This window comes from Xiphophorus hellerii, chromosome 12 (assembly GCF_003331165.1).
Source record: "Xiphophorus hellerii strain 12219 chromosome 12, Xiphophorus_hellerii-4.1, whole genome shotgun sequence".
NCBI classification, from domain to species: domain Eukaryota; kingdom Metazoa; phylum Chordata; class Actinopteri; order Cyprinodontiformes; family Poeciliidae; genus Xiphophorus; species Xiphophorus hellerii.
In genome coordinates, this window is record NC_045683.1 from 31,278,944 (window position 1) to 31,299,690 (window position 20,747).

Here is a 20,747-nt window from a genome sequence, read left to right on the forward strand (position 1 = left end):
TGGAAAAAAAAGCCCCCAAAACTCCTTCATTTTCAAATTAAGCCCTTTAGTTTCTGCCATAACGGCAAACTACATGTTGTTCAATTCTCCGTCATTTACAAGAGAAAATACTAAAATGAATTTATTCTATGGATGGATGGATGGATGGATGGATGGATGGATGGATGGATGGATGGATGGATGGATGGAAGGAAGGAAGGAAGGAAGGAAGGAAGGAAGGAAGGAAGGAAGGAAGGAAGGAAGGAAGGAAGGAAGGAAGGAAGGAAGGAAGGAAGGAAGGAAGGAAGGAAGGAAGGAAGGAAGGAAGGACTCAGAGTATCAGAGTAAAGAAGACAAAATGATTTCTATTCATGAAACAGTTGAAATATTTTGGATCATTGATCTCTGTTGTTACAGTTATGCTGTACTTTGTGTTGGCCCATCAGATCTGGTTCCATTAAACCAGACCTGATGGTATTGAGCTTGGTGGTTGTAATGCAACACAATGAAATGTGTGAATTTAATGCACACATTACATTCACACATTTAGTAATGACATGTATCAGCTCCATAATTTTCCACAAATTAGGATCAAATATTCAAAAGTTTTTACAAAAAAGGGATCATACCAGTTGCTGAAAGGTTGAAATTTTTTACTCATACTTTACCTTTCCCGTGCCAGTGAAAGGTGTGTAAAAGGTAAATTATTTGTTAAATAAATAATCTCTATTATTTATTTAACAGAAATAATTCTGTTAAATGCTGGTTCTCATATTTTGCATGGCAGAAGGTAAGGATCAGAACTGCTCCAATTCTACTCTGTCAAACCAGACGCTGCATTAATTCACCACCATGCTTTTTACATTCCACATCTGCCTGCTGACGGTAGCTTGGACATGTGTGTTGGTGTGTGTAGTCTGTCGTACCGGCGATTTTGGCCTGGGTGGAGTCCCTGGCTCCGGGCGGGAAGAGCAGTTCTCCATGGTCGCCTCCAGACAGCGGGCCGTACTTGATGCGGTACTGGTCCACCTGAGCCTTACTGTTCCTCCACTCCAGAGTGATGCTCTCATCTGTTATTTCCACCGTCTGAAGGTCTCTGGGAGCATCCAGGTCTACGGCACAGAAACAGACGAAAGGCAAATAAATGTTATTTAAACTGTTTGTTTGAATGAGATTTAACCTTCTGCTCCAGATGATCAAAGAATCAGGAAGAAAAATCTAGACAACTTCCCAAATGTAGGAGTTGGATACATAGGTGAAAAACCGCCATACATGACAAATGCCTGACCTCTGCACAAAGAATTTAGTCTCTTATATCGCACTGTAAACAATTTTGTTTCAGAAAACATCACTTTGCCTTCAATGTAAAAAATGTAAATGTGGCAGCAACGTTGACTTAGTCTTGCTGTGACAAAGACAAAATTAAAACGTCTAATAAATTGTTGTGCACCTTGATATGAACACAACACATTATGATAAACAATTAAGACAGAAACGTGCCTCCATTTGACAGGATGAATGCTGGGCCAATTGGTGGCGCTGCAGCACTGCCACAGACTGACACAAAAACACTGTTCATACATGAAGAAGTCGTGTGAAGCAAAGCAACAGAATTATTGCTCTTAGCATAAACGCAACACTAATAGCACGATGTTGATTTGTGAGAGAGAGGGGAATGTCAGTTCCACTGATGGAGCATGTGCTCACTGAAACATTAAATCTGCATTTTGGTCATTTGTCGGCCTGAATTTGGGAGGCCAGAACTGATCAAAGACGATCAGTTCTGGCCTCCCAAAACACCAGATCCGTGTGAACACACTGCCTGGACGGAAACATACCTTTGCGGACGTGCCTCATCTCGTCTCTATGAGTCTCTATGAGAGACGAGATGAGGCCTGAGGTCTGAGTTTGGAAGTAACTGTAGATAAACAAGATCTAGTACTAGAGTGAAGCTCTGAGCTTAATATGGACAAACTGATTCTTAAACTGGGTAAGAAGACGTTGGTTGATTCCCACGGTTGGAATCAACCACTGAAGGAAACATAATAAAAAAATCATAACTACCTAACAATGCCTTTATAAAATCTATAGAACTAGTTCATCTAATCCTATTCTGCTGCAGCCACCAGGAAGTCAACGGGAGACAGGTTCAGTGGGGGATTTTATCCTGAACCAGCAGGGGAAACTGTGTCAAAGTTTAAAGATTACATGCCTCCATTCTCATAAATACAGCAACAGCAACATCTTGTGTGGTCCCCAAGTCCCTGGGCGTCTAATGAAAGCTGTGAAAGCTGCGCAGGAAGAAGGTTCCAGGAGTCTTACCTGTGAGGAAGGAGTCATACACAGGTATGCTGCTCTGCTCCCCTCTCTTTGCCGTCAGAGACACCTCGTACTGCGTATCAGGGCTGAGGCCAGCCAGGTGGTACTGGGTGTCAGCAGATGACAGCTCCACCATGTTGCGATCCGCTGGGTTCAGGCTGGGCCCGAATGAGACGCTGACCCCGTCCACGTGGGCCACAGGATGGAACCAGGTGACCAGTGCCGTGGTGTCCGTCACGTCTCGCACATCCACCTGGCCGGGGGCGTCGATCACTGGAAGGACAGGTGGAGGAGGAGTCATTGTTAAACCAATCAGGCAAAAAAAAAAAAGAAGGGGCAGAATTATGTGTTTTCCAGGCACATAGTGAGATTGTACAGCACAGTCAAGTAAGTATGTTAGCTTTACTTGGTAAAAAAAAAAAAGTTGTGTATATCAACCATAACATAAAGAACATTTTGCTTTGTAAATTAACGCCTTGAAGTAGAGTCAGTGCAGCAACATAGATGCTCTCAATGAGGCAGACTGCTTGAATTTTCTGAGAGTACGAATATAATTTACATATCAAGTCCCAGCTCCATGAAGGTTGACTTTTCACTGCTGCTTGAATTGATTTGTCACACACAAACATGTAAACTCTCTGTAAAAGGTTGATAAAATGTGGTCTTCATGTGAGCTTAGCACAGAGTTGGCTAAAAACATGGCTGCAGGATGTCATTGGGGTGTCAGGGTTGTGTTGTCCTGGAATGGTGGTGTCCCTCTGAGTGTGGCTGCATGAATGAATGGTGCCTCCCACACATGGTGAGGGGAGAGCAGAGAATTGACATTGTTTAAACCATGAACCCCTCCCCGCCCCCCAAGCTAGAGAAACAGGAGCCTTTAATAGACCCTGAGTGTCCCAGAGTGACTCGGAGCATCATCAGCCAGGTATAGATGACAAATATGTGGAAGTAAATGCAGGGCACCGTGACAACATTCTAGGAAATATAAAATCCCTAAACTGAGTTCTGGGTTTGCCCTTTTTCCAGGGGGATTCACATAAAAAAGGAAGGAGTTCAACAGGTCCAAAATCAGATGTGCAAATCAGCTGGTCTACCTCCTCTAGAAGGAGAAAAGTTGTGTTCCTCCTAAGAGATACCTAATGTTGATGACTGTCCTAAACTCACTCTATGGAAACAGCTCAGTTCAGCAGCTTGTTTCTGAACTCTTGCTCATTTGACCAGATGACTGTTGGAATGAAGGTCAGGAAATTCAGAGATTTGCTTTTTAGCTCAGTTCTTATTGGACCATTACTGGTTTTAGCAGCACCTTCACCACTGTTGATGAAATCTTGAACATGCCACCAATGCCTTCGAATGATAAAAGATCTTAGATTCCTCTCTACCCACCTTAATGAGACAGAGCTGACACTGAAACAGCTGGAACAGTTTTTGCTGCCAATGGATATTCTGGCCTGACACACTGACATGACTACATCACGTATAAGCAAAGCATATGTGAGACCATGAGGCCAACAAAGCAAACATCCTAAACTCCACCCTTCTCTCCATGATCATGATCTTTTGTACGTAATTTAATGTTTATTAGTTTTCTCAATTGTTTATTGTGCTTTTTATTGTTTGTTTTTGTGACGTAAAGCACTTTGAACTGCCTCATTGCTGAAATGTGTTTTACAAATGAACTTGATTGACTTGATCGATTGATCATTTTCCTGATGTTCTAAAGAATCCTTCTTTGCACCATCAACTCCAGAGGTTCCAACGTCGTCCCCTCACCAGAACCACAACTTCATTTTCAGGTGGTTGAGCCTTTTTAGGTCCCCGGTTCTGATGCTGCAAAAACTGGAGGGACTTTCGCTTCCTCAAAGAGTCCAGTCTGCTTTCATTTAATCCCATGTTGTGGAATATGCCGCATCTGCATAGATTTTTCTGTGGGTACGCTTGTGTACGACAAGAACAAGGGAAGGAATAATAAACGTGTTGCAAGCTGACCGTTATTCATCAGTAAAAATAAATATATTCAGGTTGAGGTCTTTTTCTTGCTCTCTTACAGAGAGGTCATGGTATTGATCTCTAGCTCTGAGTTTCCTAAAGTTTAAAGATTTATAAAGTAAACAAGTGGAGAGAGTATGTCATTACTTGTCAACAAGGACTGGAAATCCATATCAGCCTTTTCGCCTCTGATAAATCATAGCTTTGCAGAAATCTCTAATGAGCCAATCAGTCAGGCCTGACATGCCACTTCTCTGCTTTCACTGACTGCAAGATGGATGAGCCAGGTAAAGAAACTAATGAGCCTATATCTAAAGGTGAAAGCTTGGTTTGACCATTACGTTTGAACTTAAATAAATGTTCTATTTTATAAAACCTCTCTGTGTGAAGAAAAAAAACAAAAAAGCCCTTCTCCTTGTGTTTGCAGCACTGGGTTCAAATGTTGAAAGTGAAGCAAAGAATAATTCTAGACCTCATATCAGGTTGGTAGAATACACGGTGAGGGCTTGAATTTACAATTATTTGATATCAATCTTTCAATTTCTGCAGAGAAATAGTTTTGTCACCCAGAATCCATCAGTTTGTTTTTATGACCTGCATCTATATGGGTGATGGGAGCAAAAACACACTTGATTGTGGACATGAATCAAAAGTGATTAGGCTCAACAGAAGGGTGGTCAGAAACACACAATTTCTCAGGTCGGTCACCTTTATCTCATCTCATATTTTCTTTGTGTTCCGGCTTACCTGAAGGTAAACACATTACTCACAAACAACAGGGAGGATATCTGATTCCTGTTTTATATTTTATCAGACCCGCTCTCAGAGGGAAACAACAAGGAGCTGCCTCAGCACAGCTCTGATGGAAAAACAAAACACCAAGGAGAGAAGTGGTAACCAGAACGCACATTTTCTATCGAGACGACTGACGAAAAAGTCGTGATCGCTAAGCAACAGAAGTAGGTTCATTGTTGCAATGAATAGTTCGGGATATGATTCGATAAGAGATACTGTGCCTTGCAAGAGAGTTCAAATTCCTTGAACTTATGATAGGATAAAAACTATTTTTTAACACTTTTATAGATGGAAATCGGTAATGGTCCAGCTTAGACTGGACCATTCCACTGCAAAAACAGAAAATCTTACCAAGTTATTTTGCCCTAGCCTCTAGTGCAAATATCTTAGCGCACTTGAAATAAGACAAAATAACGTAAAAACAACCTTTTAGCAAGATATAGGGGTTTGTTTTAAGTACATAATTTCTTAATATTGATGGAAAAGTACTAGTTCCATTGGCAGATAAATTAACATTTAACTAGGGAAAAATGTCTTGTTATAAGTGAAATATTCAGCCAACAGAACTAGTACTTTTTCACCAATATTAAGTAATTATTAATTTAATTTCTTCTACTCTACTAAGATATTTGCAGAAGAAACTAAACCAAAAATATTTGGCAAGATTTTGTGGTTTTGCAGTGTACAGAATGACCACTGAACATCTTGGTGGAGATTTTCTGTTTAATAAAGATATTTCATTCCTTAACACTGGTTCTTATGCAGAACAAATCAATAAAAAATATACATTCAAGTGGAAGGCTTTTGAAGACCGTAGTACGTGTTGACCACTGCATCATGTCCAGTCAGCATCGGTGTGCAGCAAGGCTGCGTGAACTCACTTGTGACGATGCTCTTCGAAGCAGGCGGCCCACGCTTTTTGTTCTTCACCACCTCCAGTTTGACCTCGTACTCCTGGCCTGGACCCAGACCCGACTGCTCGAAGGTGGTCTCCGGCCGGCCGAGGGAGTTGAGAATCTCACCATCCTCCTCTTTCTGCCAACAGCAAAAAAGGGGAAAAAAAAAAAGAAAAAAAAAATTAGTCCTCAAAGAGTAGTTCTGGCATAAAGTGTGCAGAGTCGGGTATAAAAGCAGACATAAAGACGTTCTTAGTGGTGTTTGGACTGGAAAGGAGGCAGGGAGTTTCTCTAATTGAATGTGGCTTTGTGCAGATCCCAGTAGCTCCCTTTGGAACAGTTTCACTCAGAAAGTCCTCAGCCTCCAACGCTTGTACAATGATTGGATCTGTCAGGCCTTGCTAATAACTTTAACTGCTGTGTTTCACCCTCTGGTTTCACCAGGTCATTTTCCACCGGGTTCTCAACATAATGTATGCAGCATGCTCTAATGGGAGGTGTGGGTTAAAGTCGGGGCTTTACAGCAGGTAAGGCCATATCGGGTTTCAGCTGGAAGAGAATGTGTGTAATTACCAAAACCGCAGCAGGTTCCTTTCATTGGGAACTTAGAAAACTCACTGTGTTTCTGAAGATGAGGTTCCATCCATCAAATGGGATATCCAGGGGGTCCCACTGCACTTCCACTGACGTCTCTCGAACTGACTTAAACTTAAGACCCTCGGGCTCAGGGAGATCTGAACATGACAAAAACTCTTAACGCATCTATAATATCTTCTGAGGTGCATTTTGGGAGCCGCCAGGTAGAGCTTTCACTTACGTGTTGCCACGCGAGCGCTGACAGGAACGCTCTTCTTGTTGCTGAGTACAGCAAAGACGCTGATCAGGTACTCCACACCAGGCTCAAGCTCCTGAATGGTGGCCTCCTTCTGGTCCCCAGGCACCCGCATGTCGAGCTCCAGACCGCCAGGGGCCGTGGGCACGTAGGTGATCAGGTACTCTGTCACTCGCATCTCATTCTCCCAGGATAGATCCACTGTCTCAGGAGTCACCTCCACAACAGTGAGGTCCTTGGGTGGCGAGACTGTGGAGAAACATGGAGAATCAGCATTGGCGGACAGTAAGGGAGTAGACTTACGGAAGCTCTGTACTAAAGTACATTTTTTGAGTATCTTTACTTGCGTATTTATTTTTTTGAGCGGAACTTATGACTTTCGTTGTCACTATGTTTGAAGAAAGCTTGCTCTTACTCCTTCCTTTTGCATAGTTTTGCAGTTTGCTGTTGCTGTTTTTATTTACTGAAATGCAATTGGCCACACACTATGCTCCTCGCAAGAAGGGGAACCAATCACAGTCACAGGTCTGTTTGAATTACATCATCCTCCCGCTATCATTCAAACAGAAGTCAGTAACGGAGACGGTTAGAGCTTTATGTTTGATGTTTGTCAACTTCTATTTTTAGAACATCATTACTTATAGTTAACATTGCTGCTGTTTGTGGGGGGAAAAAATGGTCTGTTTTCTTTTCCTTTTTGGGGGGAAGAGAACATTTTAAATTAAGAAAAAAAATTATGACAATAGCTATAATTTTTTTTATTGCATTTTCATGGTGAAGTTTTTACAGGCGGAGTAGACGTTGTGAAGCAGAGTGGTTCTACATGCCAATACATCATCAGGTGGTTTCAGCAAGTTACATGGTTCTGTGAAAACACTCAGACACACAGCAACATGCTGATATTCAAAAGTTTGATTTGTCCTTTTGGCTACTTGAGTAATTTTAAATGCTTGTACTCCTGAATATCTAAGTATTTTCAAAGCAAGTACTTCAGTACTTTAATTTGAGTAAAGTTTTGACCAAGCAACTTTTACTAGTAGTTGAGTAACATTGAACTATGAGTAGTAACACTTTTACTGGTATGAGTTGAGTACTTTGTCCAACAGTGATCAGCAGCTTCTCTCAGCTCTGCAAAGGCCTCAGAGGTGAAAGGTCAGAGAGGAACATAAAACCGTTTAGTGACTATTAGTGTTCACAGAATTGTTCAAAATCCTGGATCTAGCCTGAAGGAGACGCAGTCAATCTACATAAGTCTACCACAAACACCAACCTAAAGCAAGGCAGATTTTTGTGAAAGATGTTAGAGGAAGTCAAAGCAAATCTGGAGAGCAAACAGAAATAATGAAATGAAATGAACTCAGAACCACAACAGCCAACAACCCAGCTCACATTTGTGCTACAGTTATGGTAAAAAGACAGAACATCCTCTTTCAGTACTCAGCTGCTCATGAATAAATCATGTAGGCAAACAAACACATTCCATCATGTGCTTCAACACTAAACAGTGATCTACCCAAAACGTGTAAGTCTCTAGAATTTAAGCAGGGTACTTTCTCTTCATCACTGATCTTCCTGAGAAGATCAGTGATGAAGAGTGTGTGTGTGTGTGTGTGGGGGGGGGGGGGGGGGGGGGGGGGTTATTCAGAAAACACATCCCTCTTTTCTGAATGACCTCTGCTGTCCTTCCTATTTTGAAGAGTAACGAGAGAAATGAATATCTGGGTCACATTTTTAACCCAGGAAAGCAGAAAGACTAGAAATAAATGGTTTATTCATTTCATTCTCAATGTCAGTTCATGATCTTGTTCTATTTTAAGGCTTTTTACATGTCTTTACCAGGGGTGCCAATAATTGTGGAGGATTCTGAACATTTCAAGCTTTTATAACTGTATCTGAATTGTGGACACTCTGTTGACTGGTAAAAACCTGCAGACTGTTCCCTCCGCCCTCATTCCGGATCCCTCATCCCAAGCTGTTTTCCAGAACCACATTTTATCATTCCACCACATGATCCTGCAAAGTCATTACTGGTCAATCAAAGCCAATGTAAACCAAATCATACATTTACTGCATAGCTGGTCATATGAGGAAATCAACTCCGAAGTCCTGAACTGACAGCTTCATTACTGAGAAAGATTTTACCTGAATGCTTTATGTTGGATCCTGGACAGATTAACTTGTGCAGTCGAATGAAAACGTTTCTGCTCTGATTTGTCAATGTAAGTCAAGCGACTATATTAAATTGGATTTAATCCAAACAGTGTGGAGTGGACTGAGATGACAGTGGTTGTAAAATGGCACTGCACAAAACAAAAGAAAACTGTGTGCACTCTGCTAGAAACCACATAGACCAGTTAGTGGTTTCATTTGACAGACAGATCAAACAGCAAATGCACAAAAAATATCCAGTTGATTTGCAGTTTGGTATGTTTCTATAAACAAAGTAACGTTTTTCCTTCTAGAACTTGTTTTTTTCTACAAACACAGTTCTTTGTGAATCACAGCTATATTTTGTCACATTACTAAAATGTCACATTTGCTGTCATTTTTCAAAATTTTCCAGTGGGCTTTAGCTTTTATTCGGGGTTAGTTGTTAAACAGGGTTCAATTCAATATTTAGTGCAGTTCTTCCCCTGCTCTCTGTCTTCTTCTTTGGGTCTAGCTATGAATAAATAAAGGCCACTAGAGATACAAAAACTTACAACAAAACAACAAAATTCCATAATATATTATTTTGACTCAAATAATTTTTCCCTTTTTTGCCACAAATGGTTATAAACAGATGTCATTGTTAAAATCTATTTCAGTTAAAGGTAGAAAATACAAACTGTAGACTATTTTAAATTCATATGACTCCACTGTTACATTTTATGAAAGGTTTTTTGGTATGAGTGGCAAACTGACAGGAAACAGGATGCAGAGAGTGGGGGGAAGACCATAGACCAGGAATCAAACCCAAGATACCTGTGTCGAGGACATGGTCCTGTGTGGAGGACATGGTCCTGTGTGGAGGACATGGTCCTGTGTCGAGGACTAGCCACTGCACATGGTTCTCATGTTCTACCCACAAAACAATGTCAACATTTTTGCTACTCTTGTTTCACAAAATTAGTTCTAGTTTTCTCCCAGGAAAATTTTCAATGCTAAATTTCTACTCTAGTGATCTGATTTTAAGGATGAGGATTACTAACCTACAACAAAATACAAGTAAAAATTTCACATTTTTATATGTGTTAGCTACGTATATGTAAAGTGCAAAAAACTCTTTTCTATCCTTCTGCCATAGTCTTTTCCTGTTACTGAAAAAATAATGATACTGTTACTTTAAGAGCTTTTAAGAACTCCATGTTTGAGAACTGATTGTAAGAGTTACAAAAATGCAAATATTTTGGAAAGCTACACATCCATGGTCTAGCTTACCTTCAGAGCAGTCCTCTCCCATGAAGCCTTCGTCACAGATGCATACTCCATTTTCACAGCGCCCCTGGTGGTGGCAGTCTTCTGGACAGCTCAGCGCAGAGCAGTCCAGCCCTGTGAAACCTTCATAACATACACAGACACCGTCTCTGCAGTGACCTCTCTCTAGGCAGTTCTTAGGGCACGTCTTCTCACTGCAGTCTTCGCCAACAAAACCCTGGTGACAAACACACTGGCCGTCTACACAGCGGCCTCTGTCATGACAGTTCTTCGGGCACGTCTTCTCACTGCAGTCTTCGCCTGTGAAACCTTCCTGACAAACACACTGGCCATCTACACAGCGGCCTCTGTCATGACAGTTCTTCGGGCACGTCTTCTCACTGCAGTCTTCGCCTGTGAACCCTTCCTGACAAACGCACTGGCCGTCCACACAGCGCCCCCTGTCGTGGCAGTTCTCAGGGCATGTCTTTTCATGGCAGTCTTCGCCTGTGAAACCCTGGTGGCAAACACACTGACCGTCTACACAGCGGCCTCTGTTGTGGCAGTTCTTGGGGCATGTCTTCTCACTGCAGTCCTCACCAGTGAAACCCTGGTGGCAAACACACTGGCCGTCCACACAATGACCGCGGTCCAAGCAGTCATTCGGGCAGGTCAGTTCGCTGCAGTCTTTTCCCGTAAAACCCACAAAACACACACACTTTCCGTCTACGCAATCCCCTCTTCCATGGCATTCTTTGGGACATGTCTTGATACTGCAGTCTTCACCTGCAAAGCCTTTCTTACATATGCACTGCCCATCGACACAGCGGCCCTGTTCTTGGCAGTTGTTGGGGCAGGAGAGCTCACTGCAGTCTTCCCCTTCGTATCCTATGTCGCAAACGCATTCTCCGTTAATGCACTGACCCCTGTTGCTACAGTTGTCAAGGCATGAGAGAACTGAGCAATCGTCACCTTCAAAGCCAGGATCACATATGCACTTCCCCTTAAAGCAATGGCCTCTCTCATTGCAGTTTTGGGGACAGAGAAGCTTTGAGCAGTCCTCTCCACCGTAGTTTATCTGACACTTACATTGGCCGTTCACACACACGCCATGTTTGCTGCAGTTTTCACGACAGCTGAGCTCTCCACAGTCATCTCCAGTGAACCCCTCTTCACATTCGCAGGTTCCGTTGATGCAGCGTCCTCGGTCGAAGCAGTCGTTAGGACAGATGAGCTCAGAGCAGTCAAAGCCCGTCCATGGCTCATCACAAACGCATTCGTCGTCGACACAGCGACCACGACCCAGGCAGTTGTTAAGGCAGTTCGTCTGAGAACAGTCTTCGCCAATGAAGCCTTCTTCACAAAGACAGGACCCTTCAACACAGTGGCCGTAGTCGCCACAGTCCAGCAGGCAGAGCTCAACACCACAGTCATCCCCGCCGAAACCCTCAAAGCATTCACATCTCCCATCCACACAGCGACCCTGGTCCTGGCAGTCATTGGGGCACTCTGGCTCCGTGCAGTTGGGGCCCTTCCATCCTGGTTCGCAGGAGCAGCTGCAGGTCTCCGTGCTCCAGTTTCCACGTCCGTTACAGAATGGCTTTGTGGACACCTCTCCTAATGGAAAACAAGACGAGTAAAAAGGAAGTTTATTTCAAGTACGTCAGTTGCCCAAACATGACAGCCTGCTGTGGTGAGTTTGCCAGTAGCCTTTGCTGAAACCTGCCCTGGGAAGACTATAATCAAAGAACCGGCCAAGGAACAAGAGTCTTGAAACAAAGGCCCGATTCAAATCTGCTGAATTCTTGCTTAAATGAAAAACCTTCTGTTTTCCCAAGTTACACACACTGGCTGTAAATATCATGGATGATTTGTTCTTTTTTACTGACAGGAACGGACCAAATACTTTACATCGATGATCAATATAATATTTGCAATATTGCTGGTTGATTTGTTGGCAGTAGGTAATTTTCCAAAAAACATTAACCAGTGGTGCATAGCTTAGCAACTAGAAATGCATAATCACAAACACAAATTAATTTACGTTTCCTAGTTTTTTTAAATTGCTTTTTGCATACTTACTAAAAATCAATATTTGATTATGCACAAACAAAGAATACAAACTACAAACTTAGAAAACATTGTAATTTCCATTTTGTCTCATGCTGACATTTCCCATCAATTTTAATGCAATCTGTCCTCTACAGATGCTTCCTGCCAGCTGCCCTTCTCTGCTAACTGTTGGCTGCACCTATATAAAGCCAACAGCAAATTCTACAGATATCCACATTAACGTCAGGATACAAATTCAGATGACTCCCTTAGGAGAAGATACATCACCTGTAAAAATTGGACTCTAGTTTGGACTTACAGCTGCTGTTTTTGTATCCCTTCCTTTTACGTCATTTTCTTTCCTACTGGACCCTCATTGGTTAGGTTAGGGAAGCATTTTAGGGCATAAAATACATTTTATTGCTGTCCACCTACAGTGCCTCACAAAGACATGCATACATTTTTATTATGTGACCAACAAAAAGTAGTGCATACTACAGTGCACCAGTACTATCAAAGTATCACAACACTTCACATTTTCCACATGTTATGTAGCAGTCTTATACAAAATTTTATTAAATTAATCACTTTCCTCAAAAATCTACACACAAATACCGCTTCATGAAAATATGAAATTGCTTAGAAAATTTATTAAAAATAAAAACAATTACATTTTCATTAGTATTCACAGTGTTTGATGACAAAACTCAACATTGAGGTGTCATCACTAATCAACCTTCAGATGTTTCGACAGCTCAACTGGAGTCCGTCTGTGGTAAATTCAGTTGATTGAACTTGATTTGGAATGGCATACACCTGTCCATGTAAAGTCAGAGGTCAAACACCAAGCACTAAATCAGAGAAACTGTCTCTAGACCTCAGAGACAGGACAGTCTTGAGGCATAAATCTAATGAAGGATCCAGAAACATTACAATGCAAACACTACGGCCTCCATCATTGGTCAATGGAAAAAATTTTGGAACCAGCAGGACTCTTTCTGGAGCTGACCGGCCGTCAGAACTGAGCAATCGGGGGAGAAGAGACTAAGAACCTGATGGTCACTCTGTTAGAGCTGCAGGGTTCCTCTGCAGCTCTAACAGGATTCCTCTCTCTGACTGTGGAGAGAGGAGAACCTTCCAGAAGGAAAACCATCTCTGCAGCAATCCACCAATCAGCCTGGATTGTAGGGCGACCAGATGAAGGCCACTCCTTACTAAAAGGCTCATGGCAGTGAGTCTGGAGTTTACCAACGGCACCAGAACGATCTCAGACCAACAGGAACATTCTCTGGTCTGATTAGACAGAGATTGAACTCTGTGATATGACTGTAAGGCAACATGTTTGAAGCAATCTCCATACTCTGCAATGATACCAACACAAAGTGGTGGGATCCATAAAAGCTGATCAGACAGCTCCAGCATGCAAAGCATTTTTTGCAATGTACAAAATACAGTATACACAGCCCACCTACAATAAATACAATAAATCACGTGTCACCTGCACAACCCACTAGTGAAGCTACTGAGTTGTGTTGTATACTGTTATGGAAAAGTGGAACATTGTTGGATGATGTAATGTTTCTTGCTTGTTTGTTGTTTTATGTTTTCATCTTGTGAAGAACCTTGAATTGTTTTGTCGCTGACATGCGCTACAGAGAGAAACTTGCCTTGTCAACACAAAGCAAAGACTGAGACACAAACGTACCTGAGCTGTCAGAAAGTATCAGCGGAATGTTCCCTTATTCACAGATTATCTAATAAGCTCAACCATTTGTTGGTCCAGACTGAACTGAAGCTCACAAGTATTTCATTCAGAGCCAGCGGCGCAGAAATATTTGGCAGATTCTTTTCTTTAGATTATTCTGATTGTTGATGCTTTATTGTCCTGTTATTTCTTCAGTTATAGGGGTTTCATCATAAGTAATGGACAGTGGCGATGGATAGGCAGGGATCATGTTCGCGGGCAGTCGGGTGGAGTGGGTGGCGTTGTTGCTCTATCACTTAAAATCTTAATGGCAATCTTTGATCTTGGTTTGTGTATTATTGTAGAAAGCTGCAGACGTACCTGTAGCCTGAGCTCCACAACAGCCGGCTCCACTGGTGCACTGCTCCCTCAGACTAGACAGCTCAGACTCCAACATCTCCAGTCTGTTCAGGATGTCTTTGATGTCCGGCAGCTGGTTGTCACAGCCACAGGCTTGTTTGGGGATGTTGATACGGTGAGTGAAAACAATCTGGTTGTCGCCATCGACCGTGTGCTCCATGTGTTCGGTGCTCTGCATGTCCATCGAGGCGCTCTTGTGCTTGACACCGCCCCCTCCAGACGAGTCGAGGTCCACCGTGCAGAGGGAGGTGGAGGGGACGTTGATGTTGTAGACGTGGTTGAACACCACAGGCTGGTCGGGATGGGGGAGAGTCAGGTTCTCTTGGGTTTTCTTGGGCATCAGGGTCTCCCTCCGGTGGCGGATGACCAGGCCGGCGGTGGAGAGTTGGATTAGTACGGCTGTGGTGAGCCAGCTCAAGAGGAAACCATTCGTTCCCATGGTGACACCTGTAGACTGCAGCCTCAGAGAAGGTAGCAACTGAGTGTAAAAGGGTTGTGCTCTGCTTTTAGATCTGTAGAAAAACAGTACAAACACATGGAGACGTTACTTTTATCAAGCAGATAACATTGCAGCAGCAACACTTGTCAAACTTTTCTTTGCACTCATGGCAATGATTACCTTTAATTTTTGGTTTTAACGATGTATTTGAACCATTCAATTTTATGGTAGAATGACCATTCAAGGGGCAGCATTATGTTTTTTCCTGGCATATAACACCATTATATAGCACAACGAAGTAAATATTTTACCTTCAGTTGTTATAAAAAATACTATATACAGTACATATCAAATACTGTATATCTTAAAAGAAATTTGAATTTGTAATTTAATGCCTTAAAATTGGGCCCCTGTCTCTGTAAAAAGCTCCTTCTCTTTCTGAAACTTGTAGCAGGACATCATCACAACATGGCTCCTCTATTAACCCTTTAACAATATTTTTACCAATGTGCTACTGATAGTAGCAGTTCCACCAGGTGTTTGCTAATTGTTGCTGGCTAGTCTGATGGAGCTGAATGGGGGAGCTGGTCTGTGAGGTGGAAGCTGGAAAGCTGCAGTTCAAAGGAGGAGCTGTGCTTTGAAGGCAGAGCTAGGTCCACCTAGGTGTTTTGCACAGCTGAATGGTTGCCATGGAGATTTAAAAAAATCTCAAAGAATCAAAACATCACTCCAGGTATGTTTTTTTTATATATGAGGGAATAACATTATAATGCAAAGCTCAAAAATGTCCCTTTACACATACAACTTCAATGAGTTTTAAGACTAACTCACCAGCACATGTTTAATTGGTTGGTGATTTTCTTGACCCCCAAATTTAAAACATTCCTCAGGTAGACTTTTAGCCTCTTCTCATATCCCCAAACCACTTCTGAAGTGTTCGGGAACATCATCTGGCTGGTAGTCCAAACTGTGTCAAAGTTCTACCCAAAACGTTATTGTCATTAAACACGATGGACCACATGGTGGACCAGGGGCTAGATGGAACCATAAAAACTCCAGCCTGTCATTAACAGGATGATGTTGTAACTCCAGTGGTCCTATCCACACTGCAGTTTGGCATCAACATGAACTGAGAAGGTGTCGACTGCGAGAGGAAATAAAGATGAAACGACTGTCAAGCATCATCCAACGGGACAATGACCCCAACACGTCAAAACTGCTTTAAGAGAATATGTTTTTAGTTGTTTTTTCTAAAAAAGAAAAGTACAAGAAACTGGATATTGGATAATCACATGAAGGGGTATGTTGTCAGAATTAGTATAACAAACTGAAAAGAGGACTGTAAAGATTATATCGCTCTTTGTGAAGAGATTAAACATTTTATTCTTGTTGTTTTTACATAACAAGAAATTAGAATAAAAAAACTCCTTTAGGAGGAGATAAATCAGAATAGTTTGAAGCCTCTGGAGTTTCCCAAACTTAATCATATTGAAACTTTTTGAATTATGCTTGGAGCCAAGGTCCATAGAAGAAAATCAAGTAATTTCATTAAATCTACTGCTTCCCACAAGTAAAGAAAACATGTAAGATTTATTTTCTTATTTTTATATATTTAGTAAATCAATTTGTCCAAATTACCTAGGGACGTTAATCCCAAATATCATTATGGATTCATATAGTTATGTATGTAACACTCTGAACCTTTGTGTCTGATAAGTAACTTAAACTTGTTCTTTAAGTAGACACCCTGCATGGTGAAACACATTTTACACAAACTATGTTACATGTTTTCTTTTCTAGCTTGTTTTTATCATTCATTTTTGCAACACTGACCTCAATCACAAATGTACATTCCTCAGCAGGGAGAACAGCTGGAGTGAGGCATATTCCACTAAAAACAATTAACCTCCACCTGTCCCCCCTGACAAAGGGACACCTCTGATCCCATTCCTGCCTCCGACCCATGAGACCTCCCTGCTCCCAGTGCAGAAGACACACATTTAGTGGATAAAGTCTGATTTTCTCTTATCAATTCCTTCAAGGACCGAGAGCAGCAATTACTTCAGTTGTGGCATGTTACCTGGAGGCTCTATGCAAAGCTTTTTTTTCTGACTAGGTCCAGAATGGTTGCTGTGACAGAAATAGCTGCGGCAACACCTGCAAGGCAACAAGCCTCTTCTGCTCTCCCAGGTCCAAACCACAGCCCAAACTGGCAGATTAATGTCGGTGTGTGGTTAAACCATCTGTGGGCTTCCTGTAAAGGCAACAAGCGCTTGTTAATGCCACATACCGGCTGCTGAGCATTCCTGGACCGTTTCACAAGGCTTCTGGGTTCCTCTATTAGCCTGTGAGCCAAATATGATGGTCATTATAGCTTTATAGGAGACATCGACATCTTTACTGTATTTCATGCATGGATGGGATGAGGCTTAAAGGGGCAGTATTATGTGTTTTCCAGCCACATAGTGCCATTTTGTTTAGCACAATGAAGTAACTATGTTAACTTCTGTTGTTATAAAAATGCTCTATAGACCGAATATGACAAAAGAAATTTGACCTTGCAATTTAAAGCTTTGAAATTGGGTCTTTGTCTCTTTAAAAACTCCTGCTCTTTCTGAAACTCCGCCTTCAGGAAGTCGTCACAACATGGCTACTCTTTCAACCCTTTGACAACATTTGTACCAGCATTGCACTGAGAAGTAGCTCATATAATGAGCTCAGAAGACAAACAGTTCCACCAGGTGTTTGCTAATTGCTGCTGGCTAGTCTGAAGGAGCTGATTGGGGGAGCCGCAGCTCTGAAGCTTGGAACCTGCAGCTCTGAGGAGGAGCTGTGTCCTTGAAGGGAGAGCTGTAAGTCCACCCGGGTGCTTTACACAGCTGAATGGTTGCCATGGGAGACTAAAAGATTTCTCAAACATGCGTGAAAGAATAAAAGCAACACTCCAGGTGAGAGAATAACATTATAACATAATGTACATTTAAAAAACATTTACATAATACTGCCCGTTTAAGCAGGTGATATGCTATATTGTGTTTTTTCAATCTGCTTGTTCTTTTTCAGAAATGTCAAATTCAGCTTTGCAAAGAGCTTACCACCTAAAGCAGCTAGGGGGATGCTTGTCTCTATAGTGTGATTCATAATTGAAAAGTTGGACATCGACGTAACCAATGGTTTGTCAGAAGTGCGACCAAAGCGTGGAGAGGAACTGAGCATGCAGACCCGTTTCCTCCTCATTTTTTTCTGGAGAAAGCCTGGTTTCCATAATTGCGCTCTTTAGCCACCTTGCAGAGACGCTGACTCTGATCGTTTTCTTCCTCCAATAAAACTGCTGTGTGCCTTGGCAGCTCTAAAGGTTAACAGCTGCTGCCAGCAGTCAGCTTAAAAATGTCCTCCTAAGCAGACAGGAGGTGGGCTGTGTATACTGGGCATTGTTCATTCTAAGCCTGAGGTGGAGAATGGGAGATCGGATTTGATTTTCTACTCAGCATCTCATGACACCATGCTGTCAGATTTGCTTAATATATATATATATATATATATATATATATATATATATATATATATATATATATATATATATATATATATATATATATATATACCACCACCACTTCATCCTGGTCTCACATGTGATTAATGCAGCTTGAAGGACCTCACAGCTTCAGCCTCCTCTCTACCCAACCCCCTTGTCCCTCCATCTTCCCCCGCTCCATGAATATGCAGGCAAGAAGAAGTGGGCAGTGTCTTCACATTTTGACACGTTAGATTCACAAACTGCAATATGTTATACCGGGTAATTAATGTGACAGAAAAACACATGATAGTGAATAATTGTCATGGTAAACATGGTTTCAAAACTTTAAAAAAAAAAAAGAAAAATCTGAAAAGTGTCTCAGGCCTTTGTTTTTAGTCCTCCTGAGTTCATCTAGTCTGAGAAATACGTTGATCAGATGAGTTTGATGAACAAAATACCACACAGAGGACAGCACACAACAACTATGTTTGTGTTTGAAGCACTGAATGTGTTTCAAAAGCTTAAATTAGGAACTCGAGCTCAGCCCTAAGAAAACCCCGGGCAGGGTGTCAATCTCCAGTCCTTGAGGACCGGTGTCCTGCGACCTTTCAACGTCCCCACACCTGAATCAAAAGATTGAATTAACCTCCTCATAGCTGGAATTCTACAAAGTCCAGATATGACTCAGATGTGTTGTAAAAGAGACATCTAGAAGTTGCACTGAACCTTGAGGACTGGAATTTGACACACGTGTCCTAATGGAAATCCTCTGCAGGGACACTTTCCTTTGATTCTGCAATCTCAATTCCATCAGTTAAAGGTGGAGCACTACAGAATGTTGCTTTGTTTTCTTCACACAGATTTTCCTGTTTTCACACCACATTTCAGTCATAGACAGTCCAGTATATCATAGGAAGATAGACTGGACTAGCTAACCTAGACTATTTAGATCAGACTATCTAGTTTTGGGTTAGTCACTGAAAAGACCCAGACCAGCCCTGTAATTTTAATACTGCAAAAGGCTCACATAAAAAGTGATCTTAGCGAATCACCTTTATGGTGTAAAGGTGAGCCTCTTCCAGGGTTGTCCAAATTTAGCAATATTGTGGACTCCAGGAAGTGTAGCCATTGCTACGGGAATGGCAAATAGGGTTAAAAATAAACAAACTTACCCAACTCTAAACTTTCTAACTGCTGCGTCATGATGCTGCTTGTTCTCTAATGTTCTCCAAAGAGAACAGATGGATTAATACAGAGGTTGAATATAGTAGCCCTGTTCTACATTTGCTTCATCCAGACGGTCTGGGCTCTCTGTTATTGAGAAACGATTGCTTCCTGGAGTCATGGAGTCTGGTGAGGTTTTAAATTTTACTCTATCACTAACGTTTGGCTGTGCTGTATGTAATGTGCCATTTTGATACTTTGATGCTTAATGGAAATTGCCTGCCCTGTAAACAACCATCCTCCACTGGGAAACAAGAAGTGCTGATCTGAACGAAGCAGCTATTAATGCTAATTCAATGTTTCAAAACGTGGTGAACACGCTGACAATGCTTAAGCTACAGAGAGGCTACAATGGAAAACAGCTCAGAAAATCAACGTAATCATTTATGACTTCTCTTTCTGTTTGCTGATTGGCCCAGTAGAAATTCTACCAGAGAAAATCCAAGTCAATGGGAGAAAACCCAGACTGTCTGTAAAGTCAAATTTGAATCAAGCGCAATAGGCCAGGAGTGAAATGACCATGGTAAAACAGAAACCAAACTACACACAAATTAACTCTATTTACAAGTTAGGTGGCTTCAAAATGATCCTTTAATTGGAGGTAACCTAGTAAAGGGCTTGAATGCACATATAAACCACGTATTTTAGAAGACAAAACATCATTCTGTAAGTCATAGTCATGAATTGTTTCTTGCTGGTCTGTTGTATAAAAATCTCAATTAAATATATAACGTTTGTTGTCGTAATGTCAGAATATCCAAAGACGTATAAGGTAGAAATACTTAGGCAACGTAAACTGATGCAGCAAGTCCTTACAATATGGACCTTTGGGGTCCATCAGCACCTTTTCTATCCTAGACTGAGCTACACACACAAGAACAAAAGCAGTCAGAGCCCAGGCGACACAAACGAAGGATTAAACAACCAGAAAATTGCTTTGAGTGGCTGCTCAGGTTTTAGCTCTGGGAGGACAGTTGGCTTCTCCACTTCTTCAAGGCTGGCTGCTCTCCACATGGACTGCAGTGCTAAACCAGCCCAGGGAGAACGAGGCATGCTATATGCACTAAGAGTCTCTGTCTCCGGTAAAACTCTGCATCGCCCAGAAATAAATAAAGAGAAGAAACGTCCAATCCAAGAGGATATTTTGATTAGATCTTTTTTTCTCTCTCTCCTGTCTGCCATCAGCAGCTCCATAATGTGAGGAA

The 20,747-nt window shown here is 41.8% G+C and overlaps 1 protein-coding gene across 3 annotated transcripts in view; it reads right to left on the reverse strand.

Moving 5' to 3' along the window:
• The window catches only part of tncb (tenascin Cb), a 70,221-nt gene that overhangs the window by 32,709 nt on the left and 16,765 nt on the right, over positions 1 to 20,747 (reverse strand). For all 3 annotated transcript variants that reach the window (XM_032578195.1, XM_032578196.1, XM_032578197.1), the window contains exons 2-8: positions 14,324 to 14,874; positions 10,231 to 11,823; positions 6,796 to 7,059; positions 6,597 to 6,712; positions 5,964 to 6,117; positions 2,302 to 2,571; positions 906 to 1,091 (exon numbers count right to left, since the gene is read on the reverse strand). In XM_032578195.1, coding sequence (XP_032434086.1) covers positions 906 to 1,091; positions 2,302 to 2,571; positions 5,964 to 6,117; positions 6,597 to 6,712; positions 6,796 to 7,059; positions 10,231 to 11,823; positions 14,324 to 14,801 — 3,061 coding nt within the window. In that variant the 5' untranslated portion in view covers positions 14,802 to 14,874. The remainder of the gene's footprint in view (positions 1 to 905; positions 1,092 to 2,301; positions 2,572 to 5,963; positions 6,118 to 6,596; positions 6,713 to 6,795; positions 7,060 to 10,230; positions 11,824 to 14,323; positions 14,875 to 20,747) is intronic.